Source organism: Tinamus guttatus, unplaced genomic scaffold (genome assembly GCF_059628265.1).
Source record: "Tinamus guttatus ecotype Peru unplaced genomic scaffold, ASM5962826v1 Tinamus_guttatus_pri_ptg000201l, whole genome shotgun sequence".
In the NCBI taxonomy this organism is placed as follows: Eukaryota; Metazoa; Chordata; class Aves; order Tinamiformes; family Tinamidae; genus Tinamus; species Tinamus guttatus.
In genome coordinates, this window is record NW_028288735.1 from 272,303 (window position 1) to 293,647 (window position 21,345).

The 21,345-nt window shown below is 43.8% G+C and overlaps 2 protein-coding genes across 2 annotated transcripts in view; one reads left to right on the forward strand and one right to left on the reverse strand.

Moving 5' to 3' along the window:
- The window catches only part of LOC104569244 (store-operated calcium entry regulator STIMATE), a 33,764-nt gene extending 28,094 nt beyond the window's left edge, over positions 1-5,670 (forward strand). Inside the window, exon 8 of the mRNA XM_088523978.1 lies at positions 5,539-5,670. Coding sequence (XP_088380104.1) covers positions 5,539-5,652 — 114 coding nt within the window. The 3' untranslated portion in view covers positions 5,653-5,670. The remainder of the gene's footprint in view (positions 1-5,538) is intronic.
- Positions 5,671-10,395: 4,725 nt separating this feature from the next.
- Positions 10,396-21,345, reverse strand: part of ITIH5 (inter-alpha-trypsin inhibitor heavy chain 5) — a 48,837-nt gene continuing 37,887 nt past the window's right edge. Inside the window, exons 9-14 of the mRNA XM_088523977.1 lie at positions 19,264-19,573; positions 16,224-16,777; positions 15,801-15,851; positions 14,551-14,667; positions 12,195-12,572; positions 10,396-10,723 (exon numbers count right to left, since the gene is read on the reverse strand). Of these exons, the coding sequence (XP_088380103.1) occupies positions 10,434-10,723; positions 12,195-12,572; positions 14,551-14,667; positions 15,801-15,851; positions 16,224-16,777; positions 19,264-19,573 (1,700 nt within the window). The 3' untranslated portion in view covers positions 10,396-10,433. The remainder of the gene's footprint in view (positions 10,724-12,194; positions 12,573-14,550; positions 14,668-15,800; positions 15,852-16,223; positions 16,778-19,263; positions 19,574-21,345) is intronic.

The following is a 21,345-nucleotide window of genomic DNA, read 5'->3' on the forward strand; positions in this document are numbered from 1 at the left end:
GGGGAAAAAATAACCCATTAGCAGAAGATTTTATTCTGACTGATAAGTGTGCACAGTTCATCAGGCAGATAGGGGCTACACTTCAGATTTGGGGTTAGAGTCACAGATGAAGGAGCTGAACTGAGTTTCCTTCCTTCCTGTGACTCCTAGGCTCAATTTCACAGCGCTCCATGTGCGACTTAAAATATCCTGCAGCTCGCTGGCAAGATCTGCTAAGATAAAACAGATTCTAGCAGTTGCACGCTGGCTTCTGAAGTAGCTTCTGCTGAGGAATTTAAGCTGAACAGGAATAGTTTTTGTGCTTTTTTTTGAGAACATGTCCTGTACTCTCGTGATGCTGACTGCAAAGCCAGAACATATCTGTTAAACACAAGATGAGGGTTGCTGTTTGCTTATGCACAGAATAGTAGCTTTAGTTATGTATTTGATCTGTGTAAGAACAACGGGTTAAATGGCTTAAAGGCACCATGGGGAAATGGCCACCACGGATGGGGATGTGGCATTAGAGGAATCCTTGTTGGAGTGGGGACAGGCAAATGTGAACAGCTGGTGAGACAAGTGAGTCACATCCTGGCCTGGCCTCCAAATAAACAGCTGTAGCTTGGCTACATCTGGAGACATCTGAACAGTGTGTCCCAGGCAGTTTCCTGAGCTGTGTGTGTGGCAGGGGCATCCTTGAGAAATATTCAATAATTGGGGGATGAAAGGAAGGTGGTGCCCAAGTGGAGGATGCCAGTGTGTATCTTGACAGTTGTGCATCTACATGAGCAACCTGGGGACTTGTATTTAGGATATGACAGCTTAATACTGGGCATGGCCTCCTCCCTATTCATGTCCCCATCCTTAACTTTTCTTGCTGCTGACAGGTATTCAGGAGAGGTACTTCCTTGGGTTTGCTGGATTGGACACTTGCTCAAAATGTCATGGTGGTGGTCTGCTTTATTGACTGGATAGATATGTGTGTGCTCTCACAGATCTGAGATCTTCTTAATATTATACCAGCTCAGAAGTGAGTGTAAAGAGATTTCACTTCTGACTGAGGCTTCAGCTTCTTTCTGCTCTTAACCTAAGCTTGGAGCACTCTAGTCTCATAAACAGTAATGTAAACATCCAGGCATCTGTTGTGGATACGAAGATTGTCTTGGTTACCAATATACTGGTAGAAAGAGATGATGATCTGCCTTGCTCCACTGAAAGTGAACTTTTCATGTCCTCTATGCAGGTTTTAGATAATCTGAGGGCAACTTGTTCTTGTGTAGTTGAGCAGAGGCAGGTTCTTTCAAGCAATGGAAATGGAACTCCCAGAGATCAGCTTTTACAGCCAAAAGCTTTTCCAGTCTTTCAGGTACTTGACTCCTTTCATTAGATAGATGAAGTCTTGCTGAGGCCTTCAACACGCAGATCATCTGTCCATCACTGCTCTGGAGCTATTTAGGGAACTGGAGCTGTCTGCCGGGACTGTCTCCTTCCTGATCTGACGTGGTTGGTGCTGGACTAAAGGTAGATTAACTGAGTCTGGGCCGGAGAAGGAAGTTAATGAAGGAAAAACAAAGTGCCTATTTCTGGGGTACATATTTTTTTTCCAACACTGCCCCTTCCTGTTGGGCCTTGAGGTAGCCATAGGCAACTTCATAAATTCATAAATGCTTCCTAAATTGCCATTTTAGGCTAGGAGCTAAAACAGTGTTGTCTGGCTGAGCCTCAGAGCTCGACTGACAGGAATCTAGGCTCAAAAAAGGGGAGGGAGTGGAATTTGTTGCCAGTAGTTTGTTTAAATGGGAGGATTTCTCCCCTTCTTACCCCTGCTCTGCTAGAGGGGGAGGTGAGTGGCCGGGAAGCATCTGTGCATGGAGCTGGCTGGGGCTAATGTGTCCAGCAGTTTATCGGGTTCATCAGGACTGTCTAGCAGCAGGCGCCAACAGCTCCCCATCATGCTGCCTACTTGAATTTCAACCCCTTGCCTATCTCGCCAATAAAGAGTGTCATTATTTTCACTTGCGGTAGCAGTTCGCCTTAGGATAAGGAGCAGGGAGGGGGGAGAGGAAGGAGGATAGGAAGTGAGTTCCTGCAGTTAACCTGTTGAAGACCTGCCCTTGGATCCTGCTACTGGAATGGCTCACTAATTTCACAGCTGCAATGCAGGATTGCCCCTTTCTCACGGGTTTTAGGGCTCTTCTGTTGGGCCACAGATGCTAAACTGGGCTCTTGTTTATAACGGATGATGAATTTTTCAGATTTTTTTTTAATACTGAAATCCCAAGGGGGTGGGAGAATTCACCCTTGTTGCTGGAGGAATTTCACCCTTCCTTCCAGGCGAGTATTAACTTTTTCCTTTTGCAAACTTGTGCTGTGACTTTTAGTAAATCGTGCTGCCTTTTTTGCCCTCCTGTGGGATAGGAAGAGATCACTCGAGTGCCAATTCAGGTGCAGTGCTGGTCAGCCTGGAAGAAAGGGCTGATCTGTGTGGCCCTTAGTTTCAGATCAAGGCCAGGATGTTGCTAGAGTCTCTTCTCCCTTACTCTTGCAAGTGCTCACAAACTTTGGATCTTATCAATGGTTTCTTTGTTTTCTCCACTCAGAAAACAAGTCAGATTTTCTTTAATGTTTTGTTGAACTCTTTGAACCGGTTTTATTTTATTTTACTTTTTACAGAGAGGGGGTTGAGTTGCTACTGCTTTCCCCCACTTCTTTTTAAGATTGACTGTTTCATAGACTGGCATTATGGCAAAACTTTGTTTGGAAGCTGTACTTGGAAGAATCATTAGGATGAAAACAGAGGCCAATTTGGGGTTGTAGAAAAGCTACATAGGGACTTGCCCTTAGTCAGTGTTCAGTGCCTATCCTAATTCCTTGCATAGGAACTGTGTTGACTTGGCGGATCACTGGACTGAAGATACTGCAGAATGTCAATACCCCTGCTGCTTGCTTTAATTATCAAGTGATATTCTAAGAGCAAGTTTGATTAACTTGTGACTTAGCTGAGTTCATTTTAAATGACTAAAGCTTAGGGAGCAGGCATTTGAGGGCACCCTAGGTAGAAGCTAAGGAGATTGCAGAGGCTCTTGTGAAAGGTCACTGTCCCACTGACTGCCTTGGGAACATGTCTAAGCCAAGGAGCAGGATGTGGTGGAAGGGTTCTGCCTGTGCTCCGGGCAGGTGATGTTGGAAAAAAGTTTTCTGCAGCTGGAGATGGAATTTGCCTCTGAGCTTCTTTCTTCTGCCTGTGCTATAGTTTTCCATTCAGTCTTGCTCTGCCACAGAGATGTCTTGACTACTTGATAAGTCTGGGGAAGGAGCAGCAAACAAGTTTGCAGCCCATTCCTCTAGTGTGGAGGGGAGTGTGCGTGGGTAGCCTTGTTTCTGTAGTGTGACCCTGATCTGTTTTGCAAGCTGCTGGCCTCATGGTGTGGAGGGGAATGCATGAAGGATTTCATGACTGCTGAGTGAGACAGTAGTGCCTTGTTCTTTGACTGGGAAACCATCGTCCATTCCCAGCTGCAACTCTGACCTGGATACATCCGCAAGGGAAGCCTCTTGTGCAAGTTGTACAGACAATACTCAAGATGGCCTTTTGCTTAAAAAAAAAGTCACTTGACACGGTGGGCCCTGGTCATTTGCTTGTGCCACTGTCACAGCAAAGCTGAGATGGTGACTGGCAGCTGGCTGGCCACTGGACCAGCCCATCTGTAGGTGCAAGCATCCCCCAAGGAAAGACCACCTTACAAGTCCTCGTTGCTTCTAAACTTGCCTGTGTTTCTGAGGGTATGTCCTGTGGCTGTTGTAATGAGGTGCCTTCTCATGGTGAAGTTCCCCATGGAAGTGTGGAAAGGTCCCTGGAGGACACTGAGGTGCTGAAGGCACCATGGAGGTGCTCCAGTGATCTTATGAGAGTTGCAAGGCAGGCAGGCACCAGCCTGGAGCTACAAAGTTCTGAGCCTGCTCAGCCAGCTCTGTGTGGCCATAAGAGGATTTGACTCTGAGGCTGAAGCCTGCCTTAACTTCCAGATCCCTTGACCCTAAAGCTACCCTCTTCCAGCCTCCTGGCTTGATGGTCTATAGTGTTATGTGTAATTACCTGCCCGTTTCCTCAAGTTCAATGCGGTATTTGTGATGGTAGAGGAACAGCCTTCCAGTGTGTATTTAATTTAAATTATTTTTAATTTAAATTCCTTAAGACCAATAGAGGAAAAAAGCTTTAATCTGAACTACTGCTCTTTGAATATGTACTGCTGTGAACATGATCAAATCGGACAGGCTGCAGTGTGTGCAAGGGTGTGGAGGAAAACTTCCCCTATGGCTCTTTTTTGAAGCTATTGATTCATTGCTGTTTGTTTTTCCCTATTTAGTTTTTTGTTGCTGTGGTTACTAGCCCTGTAGTGCTGCCTAAATGGTAACGAATGAAAGATGTGTTTCTTCATAGCAGTGTCCTGAGATAGCTACTGATAAGACTAATTCCCCATGCCCCAGACTTTTGCCCTGGAGAGCACTGGGCTTTGGGACTCGCTAAGCAACATGTGTTAGAGCTCTGGGTGGAAATGGAAATGTGTTCCCTGGCCTTGCACCCCCTGGCCATAGTGTGGCAGTACCATGGCTTGGGCAGAGGGGTGCTCCATGGGCAGCCCATCAGTGTGAACTAGGAGGCCATTCAGCTTCTGAAGTCCAGCAGGGTCATATGGGGCTGGTGAAGATCTCTGCAGCCTCCCTGGAGCAAACTGTATCCGTATGGGGATTTTTGTGGGGCATCGTGCAAATGCTCTGTGCTGGTGGTGGCAACTTAGCTCCAAACAGTCTGTTAATAGCTGCAAGTCTGAAGTTAGCCACTGAGAGTGTAGGTGTTCCTAGAGGCAACAGGGCAGCCTCTGAGCATGCAGAGGACTTTCTTTTCTGGAGAGAAAATGGTGAGAGGTGTCCGAGCTCTCCAACTTCCCAAATTTGGCTTGAGCCAGGAGCTGCTATGTTAGATAGAAATAGGATAGTGTCAGTATAGTAAGCACCTCTGAGCTTGATGTCTCGTGTTAAAGCTAATCTTGCAGTTTTGCTTTGTCCTACCTGTGTGTTTTTTTATTTTTTTATTTTTTTTTCCTCCCGGAGAGAGCTGTGGAGGCAGCAAGCAGCTGGGGACTGAGGACAAGGTTTTGGTTCGAGTACAGCTTTTTGCAAAATATGCTGCTTATCTTTTGCACACCTTCTCGGAGGCTGCAGCCAGGTCTGAACATGCCTGTCTGGGCATGACTCTTGTCCCTCAGTGGACAGTCATCTTCATCTTGCTCTGCTTTGGGGGGATTTAAGGCATGAGAGTGTGATACTAGCACCAAGATCTACCTAGCTGTCACTGGAGAGCAGCTGAAGGGGAGGGACATCTTTCTCTGACAGGGAGGCCTGTATCTGGCAGCCAGCCCTGGTATCAGTGTCCAACCCCTTCAGTGAGCCACTGCTTAGGTATTTTCCTATTAGAAAAGCTGAGAGAGCAACAGCTAAGGAAGCATCAGCTGTGTCTGACAGGACTTTCTCAATCAGCATCTGTCTGTTCTCCTCTAGGTGTTGCTCTCACCAGATGGGGATTTTGATCACTCTGAAAGTGACCAGGATACTTCAGGACTCCACGGAACAAGTCAGAAGATGAGGCAGCCCAGCTATCAGGTGGTCATCTGACAGCACCAGGACAAGTGTGGAAGGCTGTAATCCTTGAGCTGGCCTCAAAAGGCAGGGTGGGGGATGCTGGTTGATCCCCATGGGGCGGTAGAGTTCCTCATCTGCCTCCTCTAGACCTGTCCTTCTGCAGTCGTCTCTCTTGGTGGCTGTGCATCTACAGGCTCAGCAGTTGGCAATATCTGCTTTACTGCTCTGGCCATAACTGAATATACGTAGGCACATTTTTGGATAGGGTGATTGCAAGAGGCTTCCTCTGGCTGGCCAGCTGGGTGTAACTTTGTTCAGGGCTTAGACTGAAATCAAAGGTTAAATATGCCTTTTTTATATTAAAAAATCTATCCTGTACTAATTGAACTGTGACACTATTACATGCACAAATGGTCAAAAGTGGTTGGTTAATATATATTTGAAAGTTTTGAATTGGGAAGATTGACTTAGTGGGTCTGATGCTTTTTACTGTTTTATAAGGAATGTAATAAATGTTTGACCTAGAATTGCTTCGTGTTTGTAATGTCTTCACTGTGTTTTGCAAGAACTGACCTCTATAACGGGAGAGGAAGGGAATTTGCTTATGTCTCTCCAGGGCAGTGCTTTGTAAGGCAAGCTGCCTTTCTGTAGAGGACCTCTCCTAGAAAGCCTAAGGAAGAGTGGAGCCAGTGCTCACTTTCTATAGACTGGTTATATCAGCCAGGGGTGTGGTGAAGAAGGAACTTCTGCTGATGCTTCTGTGTAGCATCAGTTCTTATCTCAGATGGCAGTTCTGGTCTGGAGTCTGAGATCTTAATCCCAGTTGCCCCCTTGTTTTGCTGGGGAAGTTGAGTCCTTCCCTCTTACTGCATTTAAAACAAATGTTAAGCTGATTCAAAATCTACATCTGGAGAGTCAACTGAAGCGCTGTTAACCAGCATTGAAACTCTGGGTATCATGGAATGGTTTTGCATGGGACTGACATAAGGGAAGACCTGTGGGATGTCTCGGATCCAGGCATCTTCCACTCTAGGAATGAGGCTTGGGGCTTTGGACTTGATGTCTTGTTAACATACAAAGCAAGAATGCAAAACACTCTGCAACTCTCTGGGGAGAGAGCAGCTGCGCACAGCCCAGCCGTGCATGAGGCAGATGCAGTGGTAACGAGACAGGCCCTGCTCTAAGTCGGTTGGGCTGAGCCAGAATCCACTGAGCTGAAGGGAAAGACCCAGGTGAACTTGTAGACACATGCTTCTGTTTATTGCAAAACAGTCTTTGCCTTTTTTCTATGTGTCTTTTTCTTTCTTCAAGAAAATCTGCTTTAATTAGGAGTAGAAAGTAAAGGGTTTGGATTTTCCAACTTAGATGATTTTAGTCCTTTAAAAACTAACTTAGTGTTTTGCATTTTTTTTTTCAATTTCTAAGTTTCAAGTACAAGTTTTAGATGCTAATCAAAGTTTTGCATGCCCCTTAGTGAACTAGACAAGCTTGGCTTACAGCTGTGCAGCCTTATATTTGGAAAAAAACATTTTTATTCTTCCTTGCTAATAATAAAGGTTCAAAAATCATACTTGTTCCAAGAGTGCTTGCTGGCACAAATGGCACACAGCTCTGGATTTATATTGCATAGAAGGGATATGTTTCACAATGCAACTCCTGCTCCTCTGGCAGGGTTCTGGGCTGGTGAGGGCTGGAGTAACTCCTGTGCTGCCTGGGTCTTCAGTGAGAACTCTTAACTTTGTTTGTTTGTTTTTGAGGCTGGTGAGGATGCTCAGAATAGGCCATAGCGGGGGAAGAGGTTGCCCCACTCTACTTTCAGGAACCCTGAATTCAGGAGTCCTGCTCCCTTGTCTTAAATACTGACACGTATTGCTCTCCTAGCAGGGCTTTCTTTTTCCGATTGTCCTCCAAAGTGATTACTCAGTTCAGGAATGAGGACTATCTGAACATCTTGTAGTCTTTAACTGTACTGCTGCACAGTACTCTGAGATGCTTTGTGAGATGGGAGCAGATGTGTGTCTATATCCTTGCATGCGCACTTGTAGTATTTCCTGGAAGTTCTCTGCTGTCATGAAAGTGTTCATGGACCAAGACTGGAACACATTCTCCTTCTGATACAGGAATGTTGTTATCGTCTCTTAAAGACAGAAGAAACTGAAGCTTATGGTCTCAGACCTACCTTTCTCTTGCTATCCTCAGGGCAGCAGACCCTTGTCTGGTCCTGGTGTGTTTGATAGCAGGAACTGTCCTCTCTCTGGTTAAATTCCCAGTTGGGTGTGGGAATGCATCCCTAGAGCCCACTTGGCTAACACACTTGCTTCCTACGAAGTGTGCAGAGGCTGAAGAACATCACTGAGATCTCCCAACTTACCACTGCCGTGAGACTGGTTCTTTCAGCTGTGTGGTAACACAAACTTGTCCAGCAGCATAAAGCATATGTACCCTTAGCTCCAAAGATTGCTTCAATTTTGGCAAATGAAAGCTTCACTGCAGCATTCACTGTAAAATATTTATTGTGAAATGGATAACTGGAGCTTTTATGAGAACTTGAATATATTGCTCTAGGTGCTTTGCATGGTTGGGAAGTGGGATTTTTTTTTCCACCTGAATGAAATCTTTCCTCAGCTGGGGGAAGAGGAGCAATGATGCACCTGAAGCATTAGCAATATGTGTATCTTTATATACAAGAGAGATGAGAGGGGAGCCAACTGATCCTCTTAGCAATACATTTGAAGAGCAAAACATGGGAGGAGAGTGAAGGCTTCAAAGAAATCACTTGCAGTAAGGAGAGTGCAAAGGAAGACACCTGCTGAACCTGGTACTGTCTAGAAATTCCCTTCTGCAATCCTACTCAGCTTGTGCTAGTGGAACAGGAGCTGATTTCAGAATAAGCTGGGTGACTTTAACACCGTATTCTTGGGAGGAGGACCAGGACTTCACAAAAGCTCTTGTTTTCTTGTTCCTGGCTCCTGTGTGTGTCAATAAACCTCTCTTTGGCTATGGGGTATTCAGGCTTGCACTGACTGTCTTGCCTTCTGTTCTGCCTTGCAAGAGGGCTGTTTCCCAAGAAAGCTGGGCCCAAAGCAGTGCTCTGGCTTCATGTTTCATTCCAAAGCACAAGCCTTGGCATGAATTTTGTGCTGGCTGAGCTTTCTATAGGGACCTTCCAGAGCACGATTAAATTTAGTTGGTTGCTTTTGACTATTTCTGTCTCCCCACAAGGCATGAGGTGAATAAGCAACTGTGCTAGCTACCTGCTCTGGTAACTGCTCTTGGTGCAGTGCTAGTGCTATCTTGACGGCCAGGCAGGCAGAAAATACCCATGTTCCAGCAACTGGACCTCCTACAACAAGAATATGATTTAATTTTTAAATTTGCAAAGAAATTGATGACGAGGGAACCTATTTTTGTAGGTCTCTGGTGACTCCTTATTTCTCTGCTAACACATGGATATAATTTGGCTGCTGAAGATGCTTCTACCCCCACCCTCCTCCTCTCAGTCCTGGAAAGGCAGAGTATCCATGAGCTCAACTTGGCCTTTCCATGTAAATATCTTTGGGATTGTTGAAATCCTTATTGGCCAAGTTCTCTCCTAAGCAAACTCTCCTGTGGCTGATGCATAGCATTATTCAGGGATGCTTCATTTTAAAATAGACCACAGTCTTGTCATTTGGGTTTGGAGGCTTCTTTGCACCACCTGCAGTGGGGGTGGTTGGCAGGTCTGTTTCTAAGGGCCTTGTTGCCAAATTCTTAGTGTACAAATTCCTGCAGTATAAGGAAAGAGAAGCAGCCAGGGAGACGGGGTTGGAAATTTTCTGAAGATTTGGAGTAAATAAAGACTTCCTCCCTTAGAAAAGCAGCTAGGAAAGTCTAGTCCGAATTCAAGTTGCTTTCTGTTTCATGAGGTCATGAGCTCTCACAGGTTGTGATTCATCTTTAGTGAACTGAAAACTCTGCTAAGCAGAACTCAAGCTCAAGGAGGTGGCAGCTCACAGTGGAAGCTTATTTTTGTCTTAAGGATGAAAGAATCAGGCAAACCTGAAAGGTTGCCTAAGGGAGATGCTTCGTAAAATGAGAGCTGACAACACTCATGGTAGCACACAAGGTGCACAAGGCTCGTAGTCTGAGGCAGCAATGAACCCCATCATGGTCTGTGCCATTCATTAACAGGCCTGTAGTGTTTAGGGGAACACTGTGATACTGGCTAATGCAGGCCCCATCCTAATGGCCAAGGAAGCAGGACTCTTGAGTTTTACTGATTTAACTTCTCAATTTCTGTGTTACTTCTTTGATGCTAATGGGTCTCTGTGGATGAATATCCACCCATGTCTCCCCTCTCTTTTTCTCTCTGTCTTTTCCCCAGGAAGCATGGTTGAATCAGGTGCTCCAAGCCGTGGCTTTGCGACGTGTACCACTCAAGGTTGACTCTTTAGGTCAAGCTGTCTGATTTGTGCCACTGGGGATATTGCACAGACCACTGCATGGTTTGTTTTAGGGCCAGCAGCTTGCTGTAGTGTCAGATGTGAGTGCTGGCCCCTTTCTCCTTTCTCTCCTGTTGGGAGAGCACTGATCATGCCCTTAACAGTGTCCTTAACCCTCCCCACCCCCCTTCCCTTGTCTTCGAGAGCTTGATGACCCTTGTTCATCTAGGATGAAAAGAAGACAGCTGATTTTCCAAGGATAAAAACCTCGGTTTCTTCAGCACTCAAAAAAAAAAAAAAAAATCTTCAGAAGCTGCCTAACTCTAGAGGCTTCAGAAAGGGACTGTCACACACGCTGCTGCAATGTGATATTATGAAGGGTCTTAAAGGCTATTAAATCACCCCAAAGTTGGTTCCTGTGTCAAAAGGATGAGAAGCCAAATAGTCACTATAGCTCCCATCGATCAGTTTGTCCGCATTGTTTTTGGCAAACCAGCAGTCAACTTCTTGCTGGCCATTGTAGATCCTTCTCTGTTTCCACACAACAGGAACGAGACGTCCCTTGACTTTCAAGGTATTTGTAGGGTTTGACTTTACTGCTTCAGTTTTGTTCTGACCAGCCAGTGGATTACTCTTGTTTAGAGATTCCTGAAGAAGTTTAACTTCGTCTTTCAAGAACTGACCTGCAAAGTAAGATAAAATTAATTCCATGAATAGCTGTTTTGTGTTTGTTTGTAAGTGTTTGTTTTTTGTTTTTTTTTAAAGCAATCTGTGTTTTGAAGATTCTTAGAGTAGGTGGCTGTGAAGAGCTTCTCCACAATAGCAATCTGAGTCTAGGTCCCTCAATTCTCTCATAAATCTTGCCCAGAGATGGGGATTATAGTAAAACCCTGTTTTTTTCCACATGCCAAGATGCAGTGTTTGAGCTGAAAAGCTTTTTGGACTTCTAGTAAGAAGAAACTCATGCTCCCCTCTCTGGACCCAGGTTACTAGAGAATAATATCCCATTAGTTCTGTTGGTGGCCACCACTGAAAAGAGGCCAGCCCCATCCTCCTCACTGCCTCCCTTGAGGTACTTCTAGACACTGCTCAGGTCCCCTCTCAGCCTTCTCTTCTCCAGCTGAACAGGCCCAGCTCCCTCAGCCTCTCCTCATAGGGCAGATGTTCCAGGCCCCTGATCATCCTTGTGGCCCTGCGCTGGACTCTCTCCAGCAGTTCCACAAGAAAGAAGATTTAGGCTTGAAGCTCCAAGTTCCCTTCCATTGCCTTCTTGGATGCAAACCTTTCAAGGTCAAATCTATGTATTGATTTAGGTTTTTGTATGGATGAGGACCCTTAATCCAAAACTGCACTCCTGAAGAGTCATCCTCTGATTAAACTTGGGTGTCTGAATGTCCTAGAAACTTCAGCCTCAGCCTTAGAGTTGTGTACCTGCACATGTCCCGAAGGCCCAAATTTTTGTAGGACTGAGCTGTTCACACATTAGCCTAATTAGGATCGATAAATATCAGTCCTTCTTGCTGTTTGAAAGGGCCCAACCTTCTAGATGTTCTCTGACTCTACCTGAAGCTTAGTGTAGGGATGGCTCTTCTTTCATGTCACATCTTTGAAAAGAACGAGGAACAAGAACTATTAATTCTTGATCATGATCAGGATCACATCCTGCTCAGTCCTGCAAAGAAGATAGTCCTCCTGGACTTGTGCAGGTGCAGAGCTCAAGCTCAACCAGCAATCTCCAACAGTGCAATAGCTCTGTGAGCTGAGCTCTCCTTTGGGCTCTGGGTGGGGTCTCTTGAAATACGTGTGTGCTCTCTTTCACTTTCTGTCTGTGTATTATTCAATCTGTATATGCTAATGACAGCAGCACTAAAGAATCAGAAAAAGTAGAAAAGTGAAAACAGGCACAGCCCTGTGGCCGGGATAGGGGGGAGATAGCTCCTATAGAGAAAGATGTTAAGAGAGTTGGAAATATGGGCATCAGAAAAGTTGCTTCTGAGTGCAAGCAAAAATATTACCTAGAAACTTAATCCCCAACTTCCTTGTTCATGATTTCCTGTTTCTATCCATTAAAACTCTTTAGAAGGATCATTTTTCCCCAGCTACCTCGATATGCTCTCTGGTATACTGCTCCGAACCTGAGAACCAGTTACATACCCAGTAGCCCGTGGGAGTCAGGAGAGAGGCCTTTACTGTTAGAGATGTAGAAGCCCAGATGATCCTTCTGATAGGGGGCTGGGTTCTTGTAGTGGTGGATGAGGATGATAAAACTGATTGTGTCTCGTATTGTCACGGTCACGTTGGAATTGGCAGAGATGGACACCTCAAGGCTGCTGCTCTTCACTGTGGCACTCCGGCCACAGGACAGAACAAGTCTTTCTCCATCATCCAGAATGATTCTGGTGGGTGTGATCTCTAGGTAGGATCTTTCTGGCTTGTTGCTGAGGATAGTGATGGTGCTGAAGTAAGTCCGATGCTTCTTGTGGCCATTGGGTGGTGCAGGAGCTCCAATTAATTGCCCATTCACAGTCACACCTTGTAGAGAAAAATAATCAGCAAGTGAAAGCTGGAACTAAAGAATAAGCCTACTGTCTCAAAGATGCAAGCCCAGTATCTGGGATGCTGATTCACCACCTCATACTTAACTCTTTTCACCTCCCAGAGTTCCAAATAGCATAGCCAGTATGTTGCAAATTGGTTGCTTTATATAGAGCAATTAAATTTATACAAGTTCAGAAATAGTGACTTGCCCTGAACACAGCTGCTACTAGTATCCCTCATTGACTAAATTCTAAGACATCTAGCCTGGGAAACCACAGAATGAGTGTTACTATTTTGGTCAACATGTTAAAGACCAAACAGACTGACCCACAACTGTCTGGGATGAAGTGCTCCTCAGGTGCCACTGAGAGAAACTTGAGGTCTCTTTGTGCCATTTCAGAGGAGGACCCATAACGCTCTATTCCCACTGAGTTATTTCCAGCTTCCCCTGTGCTACCATTCCACTTGGCCTCAGTTTTACCCTAGAATCATTTTTGAGTAATCTGAGACACAGATCCCACTGGCTGAACTGAATCTTAGATGTCCATAGCAAAACCCCTAAGCATTTTGATGACTTTTGTGACTCCTTGTCCTTAAAACACTCTCTACTGGTCTCTGAATACCTACTAGATAGTAGCAATAAGGGAGGACACTTAGCCCAAGTCATTAACACTGAGATCTAATACTATCATCCTTGGGGGAACCTCTCATTCCTATCTTCATAGACTTCACCTGCCTAAGGAGTCTATTTTCCCCTAGCTCATTCTGTATTTGTGCCACAGAATCAGTCAAGAATGCAAACACAATCTATGAAGAGAGTCTAAAGGAAACATTTCCAGGATCTGGAAGATCCTGACTTCCACTAAGGCAAGCATGAACGCAGAAATATGAAGGCTAGATCAGCACCATACAGAATTCTTATGGTTGTTTTTTTCTGTGATTGTTTATCTCATTTGTAAGAACAAGTCTTTTCTCTGGTTTTGATATCCCTGCCTTCCACCGCTTTTCTGCTCAAGGCATAATCCTCTTATTAGCTGCCCTACTTAGAATTCCAGGTCGGATCAGGCCAGAATGTGGGCCCCTGGAGATCAAGCTACCCCAGAACCTGAACTGTGCAGATTTTCTCGTGGCTGTCATGATTTAATAGCAAGTTTGGTAGCTTCAGATACTTGAAGCTTGATTAGCTTGTTCAGATATTTCTCTCCTGAAGTGAACAGTAAGTAAATAGCAGAGAATAAAGCTCCAATAATAGAGCAATCTCTGTAAGCCCTTGTTGTTACAACTTTGGCTTGTGAGTGTGATTTTACAACTAGAGAACTGCTAAAGCTTCTCCATTAATGTGCTGCCTTTGCAGCAGAAAGCAGAATGCTCCTCCTAACCTCTAGGCAGGGAGTTGGCTGCATGGCTCTCCCAAACCCTGCCTACTGAGCAGCCAAATGTGGCTGTTTGTTCAGCTGTGCCACGACCAGCAGTGTGCGCAAGGTCTCATCACCAGGAACAGAGTTCTCCAGTCTAGCTGGATAGAAAGGGGAGCAGCATGGTCCTCATGCACTCAAGGAGGTCCCTCAGCTGTTTAACATGTAATTGCAGCTCCCTCAATTCTGGTCAAAGAAGACCTGAATTAGAAATAGCTGGGATAACAGTAAGGCCAGTTCTCTCTGTGGTTAGCTCTAATCTGTTAACAACCACTTCTGTAGATGAAATGTATATGTAAAGTGACCAGGCTTCCTACTTGGCTATACTTGCTGTGAACTTATCTCTAAGCTGTGACATTGTTGGAAGTGAGCGCAAGCAATGAGTTTACCTCACCTTCAACTATTGGGTGCCTCCATATTTCATTGCCTGTCCTGAAAGACCCTTTTTTGCAGTCTCCTATATCTTCCTTGGCTATGGATCACCTTGGAGTTTATCATGACAGAGCTGGCTGTACACTTCAGTTTTCTTCTACAAGCTTCTTTGTTTAGCTGCTTACCAGATTCCTTATGATCAGAGACTAGTCGGAGAATATCCCCTGGTTCTCCATCAATATTGAAGCAAACAGAGAACTTGCTAGAGGGAAAATCAATGACGAAGTGAGGGTCTCCATCAGCTGACATGGAAAGAGAACAAATATGAGAGAAATACACAAAACTCCATAATAGAATCATAGAATCATAGAATCATAGAATGCTTAGGGTTGGAAGGGACCTCTAGAGATCATCTAGTCCAACCCCTGCATACGCAGGGACACCTAAAGCACGTGGCGCAGGACTGCATCCAAGCGGGTTTTGAAGATCTCCAGAGAAGGAGACTCCACAACCTCTCTGGGCAGCCTGTTCCAGTGCTCTGTCACCCTCACTGTTAAGAAATTTTTCCTTAAGTTCCTATGGAATTTTTGATGTTTCTGAAAGCAGTTTGGGCCTTTTTTTCTTTCTTTCTTTTTCTTTTGTTTTTTCTCCCTAGGATCTCCTTATTTATTGTTCTTTAGAGAAGCTGGATGAGTTTGCCAGGAAAAGTTGTGGTTTGCTCTGATTTTCACAGAATGTTTTATTTTGCTTTTCCCATGGAAAATGCATTTTCAATGAAAAATTAGCCCTCAAACTATTCCAGTTAAAAATCAGAATATTTTCTTCTTGAAATACCATTTGATTCATAGGAATAACCATGCAGGTATCTTATACTCCTTCATATTCCTCTGGAGGCCCCCACAGCATACAAAAGTTATCCTCAAATGAAGGACTGGTGCCCAACTACACCTCCCACTTCTTCTTGGCCCTCAATATCTGACTGGACCAGTCACAGACAGATTTTAAACAATCCCTTGACCATAATTTTTCAACAATCCTTGATCAAACCTATGCTATGCTCCGTCAGCAACATTTTTATATTTCAGCAATATTTATAACCTTGTAAACATCGAACAATATTTGTCCAGGCCTAGCACTGAAAGAAAGCACTTCCTGCTGTTCTCTGCTCTACGGAAGGGTCAAAGAGGAGGATCTAATGTTGTGGTTAATCCACCTTTGTGTGTTTTCTCCTACTATTTCTCATTCCTGATTCTCTATGTATTTTGTTTTTGTTTTCACTTTTCTCCCTGCTCTACAGTCTAGTAAATACATTTGAGTTGATTTATTGCCATGTTTAAACCACAGTCACATGCAATTCCATAAATGGGGCTCTATAGTTTCCATAAATCGACTGTTATTATCTTGGATTGTAAAAGGCATTAGAATAGGCACTGACCTGAAGTTTTGGAGATTTTAATTCTTTGTTTGTCTTGCTGCCTGGGCATACCTAGAAGTGGGGAAGAAAAGCTGTTACAGATACTAAGCAACACAATGAGCCATAGAATAATAATGCTCCCAAAATATTATTCAGAGAGATTATGGGATATATTCCTACAGCCACTTCAGGCTTTATATAGAACAAGAAAGTTCCTCCAATAGCAATTAAAGAGTACTATATGCTTCCTGAATGGGTTAGGTACCTAAAAAAGATGGTGCCTGAAAGGCCTTGCTCAAGGTCAACAGCCCCAAACCAGAATGAATATCCCAGTTTCCTGTTTCCCAGCCCTTGATTCCATGATCCCCATTGCCAAAGTCAGCCATGGGAGAGCAGGTATGTGAAAAGATTCTTACCATCACATTGTTTTAATTTTCCTCGTACCTGGTGGTGCCTTGTGTCCTTGCAAGCTCTGTAGCTTTTCACCAATGCCTTCAGTAGAAGGGCTGATATACTCCTCTTGAGGAGGTTCTGAATAGAGCCCAGCCTCTTTCATCTTCAGAAAGGTGAAAGGAGTAACAAAATTGTAAGTAAGGGCCATTGACTTGGCTTTCTCCATCAAATAGTCCTTCTCCTGACTGTCATCACTCTTCAGCCAGGAGTTAAGCATCTCTTTGATGGTGAGGTAACTCCATGCTCTCTCAATGTAATTCTGATCACCTTTGCTGTCTTCTAGGCCAGGGACACCTCTGATGTCATTCCTGCTTGGCAGGTCGATACCTACATCTGTTTTGAGGAGGATGTACTTCTTGGAGTTGCTAGCAGTCACCTCTACATGCAGGCTATCTGAGGTGCGGTTGATGAGTTTGCCAGCTATTATAATTTCAGAGCCGTTGAAGTAGTTGGGAAAGAAGTTCTGGGTGACCTGCTCAACACTGTCTTCTGGGTAATCAATTCGTATATCAGAGAGAAGAGGAGTCCCTATCTCATCGTAGAACCTAAAACAAACGCATATTTCTCACTGTTAGTCCAGATGTATACACACACGTATATTTATGAATAGTCAAGAATACAGTAGACAGTCTGGTGTGAATCCTAGATATTCAGCAGCAATTACAGCTACCAGGTTTTAAATTTAACTACTGCATCCACTGCAATTGGGTCCTGAGAGATTGGGAATCTGCAACCTTGGAGATTTTCAAAACTTGACGTGGTCTGAAAAAATAAAATACCTAAATTAGAAGTTAGCTCCTCTTTGAGCAAGAGACTGAATTGCATGATCTCCAGAGGTCCCTTCTGACCAAAATTATTCCGTGACTCATTTCAGTTTCAGTGTTTCTTAGGCATCTAAACAGTATGTTCAGGAACATACTCAGCATGCTCTGGCAGTCACCTAATTGGAACTATGATTCAAGAGTTTTCCAGGGAGATATCTGTGGCCACTTCGATTCGCTTAGGAGAACCTGTCCATTAAAAGTATATTTTTTGCTCCTCATGCTCACAGATAGGAATATAGTTATTCCAAAATGTAATTAGAAGAGATTCTGCAGGGTTTTATAATGGTATTATGCATAGTATTCTAATGACTAGAGTCATAAACTGTAGACTGAGATGCTAGGCACCACAAAACTGAAGAGTATATGAATCAAAACTTTAGTATTGCTGGAAAAAGCCATAGCCACTGCAGTTGAAGATGATCTGGTGTGAGATGGAGAGGCATATAGTTTTGTGGGGAAGAAAGAAAATCAAAAAGGTATCTCAATATATCCGTAAATGAGGACATTTCCAAGGACGAGAGAATCCTAGCCCCTAAACACAGGAAAATTGGCAGAAGAGAACCAGTGCTCTCATATTTATAATTCTCTGTTATGATTCTCTGAAGCAATGGCTTCTGTTGAATCAGAGAGTTTAATCCATAGTGCTTGTTAGCATGACCTTTCAAGAATGCCTCATACTGGACAGGCATGAGAGCTTCTACAAGGGGTTAAGGCCTAAGTACAGTCTTTTCCCTGAAACAATGTATTTTTGACTGATCTTCCCAAGCAGCTGTGAGAATGCCACGTTTCCCATTTAAATATTAGCATTCTCACTTGGCAAGTCATGTGGGTTTTGTTTGGTAAATAAACAAACAACCAGCTTCTTTTTTAACTTCAAGCTGCATTTACTTTTCACATCTGCTCATACAGATTGTCTGAAAGCTGGAGAGCTGCATTTTCTATTTCATCAGCTCCCAAATGAAATCCAAAGTCTGAATTGGTTGTCTTTCTTTTAAAGTCTCTGAGCACTCAGCATCTTCAATGCAGAAACGCCAACACATTTCAAGCCATCAATAAATCTGAGAACATTCTGTGAAACAGATATTGGGGTGGAACAACTAGTAGAGTAAGGCATACAACTGGTCTTATAGTGCAATGCCAGGAAATATCTGGGTTAAAAAAAACACTGACCACAAGAATCATGAATGACATTGGCACCCGTGCAAATTTTCCCACCAAGCAGTGATTGGAATTGGCAAGCAATAAAACAATAAATCACTGTCCTTTTACATATTAATTTGGAACCAGACTCCAAGTGGGTTTACCATTGCTGAACTCTGTGGAGACTGAGCTGTCTGAACAAGCTCTTGCAGTGCTGGGTTACTGTGGCCCAATCAATCATTTTTTTTTCAGCACATCCTTCATTTGTCAGGAAAAGCCACTTGCTACCAAAATGCATATTCTTAGAAGCAAATTACACAGCTAATACGGCAGACATTTATAACATGTTGTTTAATAGCAAGAAACTCATGTTGTGGTGTAACGAACCATCAGAAAAAATAGCTCTGGTGGAAGGAACACGGACTCAATTCTCCAAATAAATTAGGCAATAGCCAGGCAAAATGAGGAGTCTCTGCTACATTACTCATTTGGTGAGTATGGGTCATCAGGAAGAGTGATGTAATGGAGCAACTGCATTGTCATCCCAAGAATGATCCTGATGTAACTTTCAAACTCAAATATTTGGGGCACAAAATCAACTTTTTCTCAAAAAACTAAGGAGTTATTTCCTTCCCCAAACAGCTGCCTTCAACCCTAGACTCATTAAGCTGCTTAAGTTGTCAATTTAAAGTGAACAGTGCATCTTTTCTTTCCTCCATCCACTTGAGCATAGACAGCACTCATGTCTCCCATATTTCCAGGTTTACAGTGATTAGAGTGATTAGAATAAAGTGAATGAAAACCTCATTTTGAGAGTCTGACAAGCTTTCAAACAGCTCAGAGTGTCTTCTAGGAAGAATGGGATTTTTGAGTAGGCATAATTCTTGAAAATATATATCCTTGAAAATATATATCACAATTCTTAGGTGTATCCTTCCTTTTTCAGCCTGAGTTGAACCTCAGAGAAACTCCCCTCCCTCTCCATGTCTCCTTGGAGGATTTCCCTTCCCAAAACCCATTTCCAGAGGACCTTATCCAGATATAACCACAGACAAAGCAGAACAAACCCTTTCAATTGGCTGGCTGCATCCTCATCCTCCTGGAAACGCCTTGTCATGCCACAGTTCTCCAGTGCCATCCTCTCCAGTAGCTTGTAGTCCACGTCATTGCCAATGCCGATGGTGAAGAGGCAGAATTTATCACGGATGGCTTCCTTGGTGTTGCTGAGGATTTTGGATGATTGCGTCTCCCCAACAGTGGGCCTCCCATCCGTGAGGAAGATGATCAGAGAGACGCTCCTAGCATCAATGTCGTTCTGAGCGATGTAATCGTTTAGCAGCTTTGCACCAGTCTGGAGAGCACCATTGATATTAGTCCCTGTAGAGGTAACAAAATGATTAGCTCATTTCCCTTTCTAGGGGTGGTGCAAATAGTTCCCCTAAGCTCCTTGCACTACCATGGCAGCACCTCTATTCACCAGGATGACCCTTTTCTTTGGATGAGGTTGCCCTAGCCCTTTAACTCAGTTCAGCTCTGTTATTCTATATGAGTTTGGGGAAGATGTTTATATTCATATAAATTGAATTATGAATCGCAGTTACCTGTGTGAAATTGTTGTATCCTTGAATGTCTTGATCAATAGTCAGCTATGGCAAGCAGAGCCATGGCACCTACCATGTTCTGCCTCAACCTAAAAAACAATTAGGCTTAATTACAGGACTTTCCCAGTGGATATCTGAACTGGGAAAACAAGTTCTGCCCAGTTTGTCCAAAAGATGCAGGATCTGGAGAGGGAAAATCTCTTCAAATGGGAAAACGAGTGGTTGGGTTTGCTTTTCAAACTGCAAGGCTAGTAGAGTTTAAGCATGGAAGAGAAAAGGCTTTGTTGGCTGAGAAAAGTTCTCCTACTTGACTAACAAAGAATGGAGCTGCCTGAGATGGAGGGACATGAAGAAAAGAGAAAATAGATGAACAAATGGTTGGAACCTTTGAAAGATCAGTATATCTGGATTAAATACCACCTGCAGAGAAAAGGGGGTAAAATTATTTAATAATCAACACATTGGCCTCTTGCGTGTCCGTAAAGGAAGATCTAGGGAGACTACTAACAAGGACGTGTCAGCAGGCCTGATTGTACATCAGGGTGTATTCCTACAATGTTAGTGTGCACAGCCCCTGTGACTGCAGCAAGACAAAGAACAAGAAAGAGCCTAAAACTTTTGAAAAGTCCCCAAAATCCAGGGCTTGAGTTTTTGAAAAATGGGACTGAACCAAAATCATGGATCTAAGTATCCTAATACACTCACAGTCCCTATTCAGATCCAAATTTCAGAAAGAACTGTTTTCCAGAACCTGAAGAAAACCACTCCATGTATCAACTAGTTTCCTTGCAAACCCAGACCCATCACAGAGATACCAAGCACTGAAGACCGCCTTTTCCACATGCACCAGTATTTTGCAACAATATTTTGTTCCTGCTTTCTCAGTGTGCATTTGGAATAGAAGGGTAAGGACAGCACATGCTTGTGAGTGTGATCTGTGAGCCAATGCCCATTCACATTCACAGGAAGATACCCAAGCAACATCTCTTTTGTAAAGAAAATGCACAGAATTAGCCACACTTAAAATTACTCCCAATCTGCACTGGAGAATCACTGCATGTCCCTGTTGAGCCTCAAAATTAATCATTTCCTTTTGCTTTTGTTCTTTGTCAGGTTTCTTGCAGGCAAACTCAGCTGGTTCCTGCATGCTTCTCTTTTGGCACTTCTGCCATTAAAAAAGGTTTGTACTTCTACACTAGTCCCACCGTTGGTAATTGTTTAGCTGGGCAGGTCCCCTGACCACTTCCTAAACTCTTCCCCTTGCAATACAAACAGTACAGTCAACCATCCTGTTTGCTGCGTTTTTCCATCAGAGTGTTTCCTCTGCTAGGAGTGGTCTCTGCTCAGGGGAAGCCATAGGGAAGCCTTGTCCAGCTTTTAGCCAGATGTCATCGCTTGCATGGAGAGAGATTGGCATAGGTCATTTTGCAGCTCTCTTTGCTTACCTGGTGAGTATTCAGGGTGAGCATAACTGCTTCAATGTGCTTGTTTATTTTGCTATATTTTTAAACTGTGCACGGTCTTATAAATCACCACTGAATCGCATTC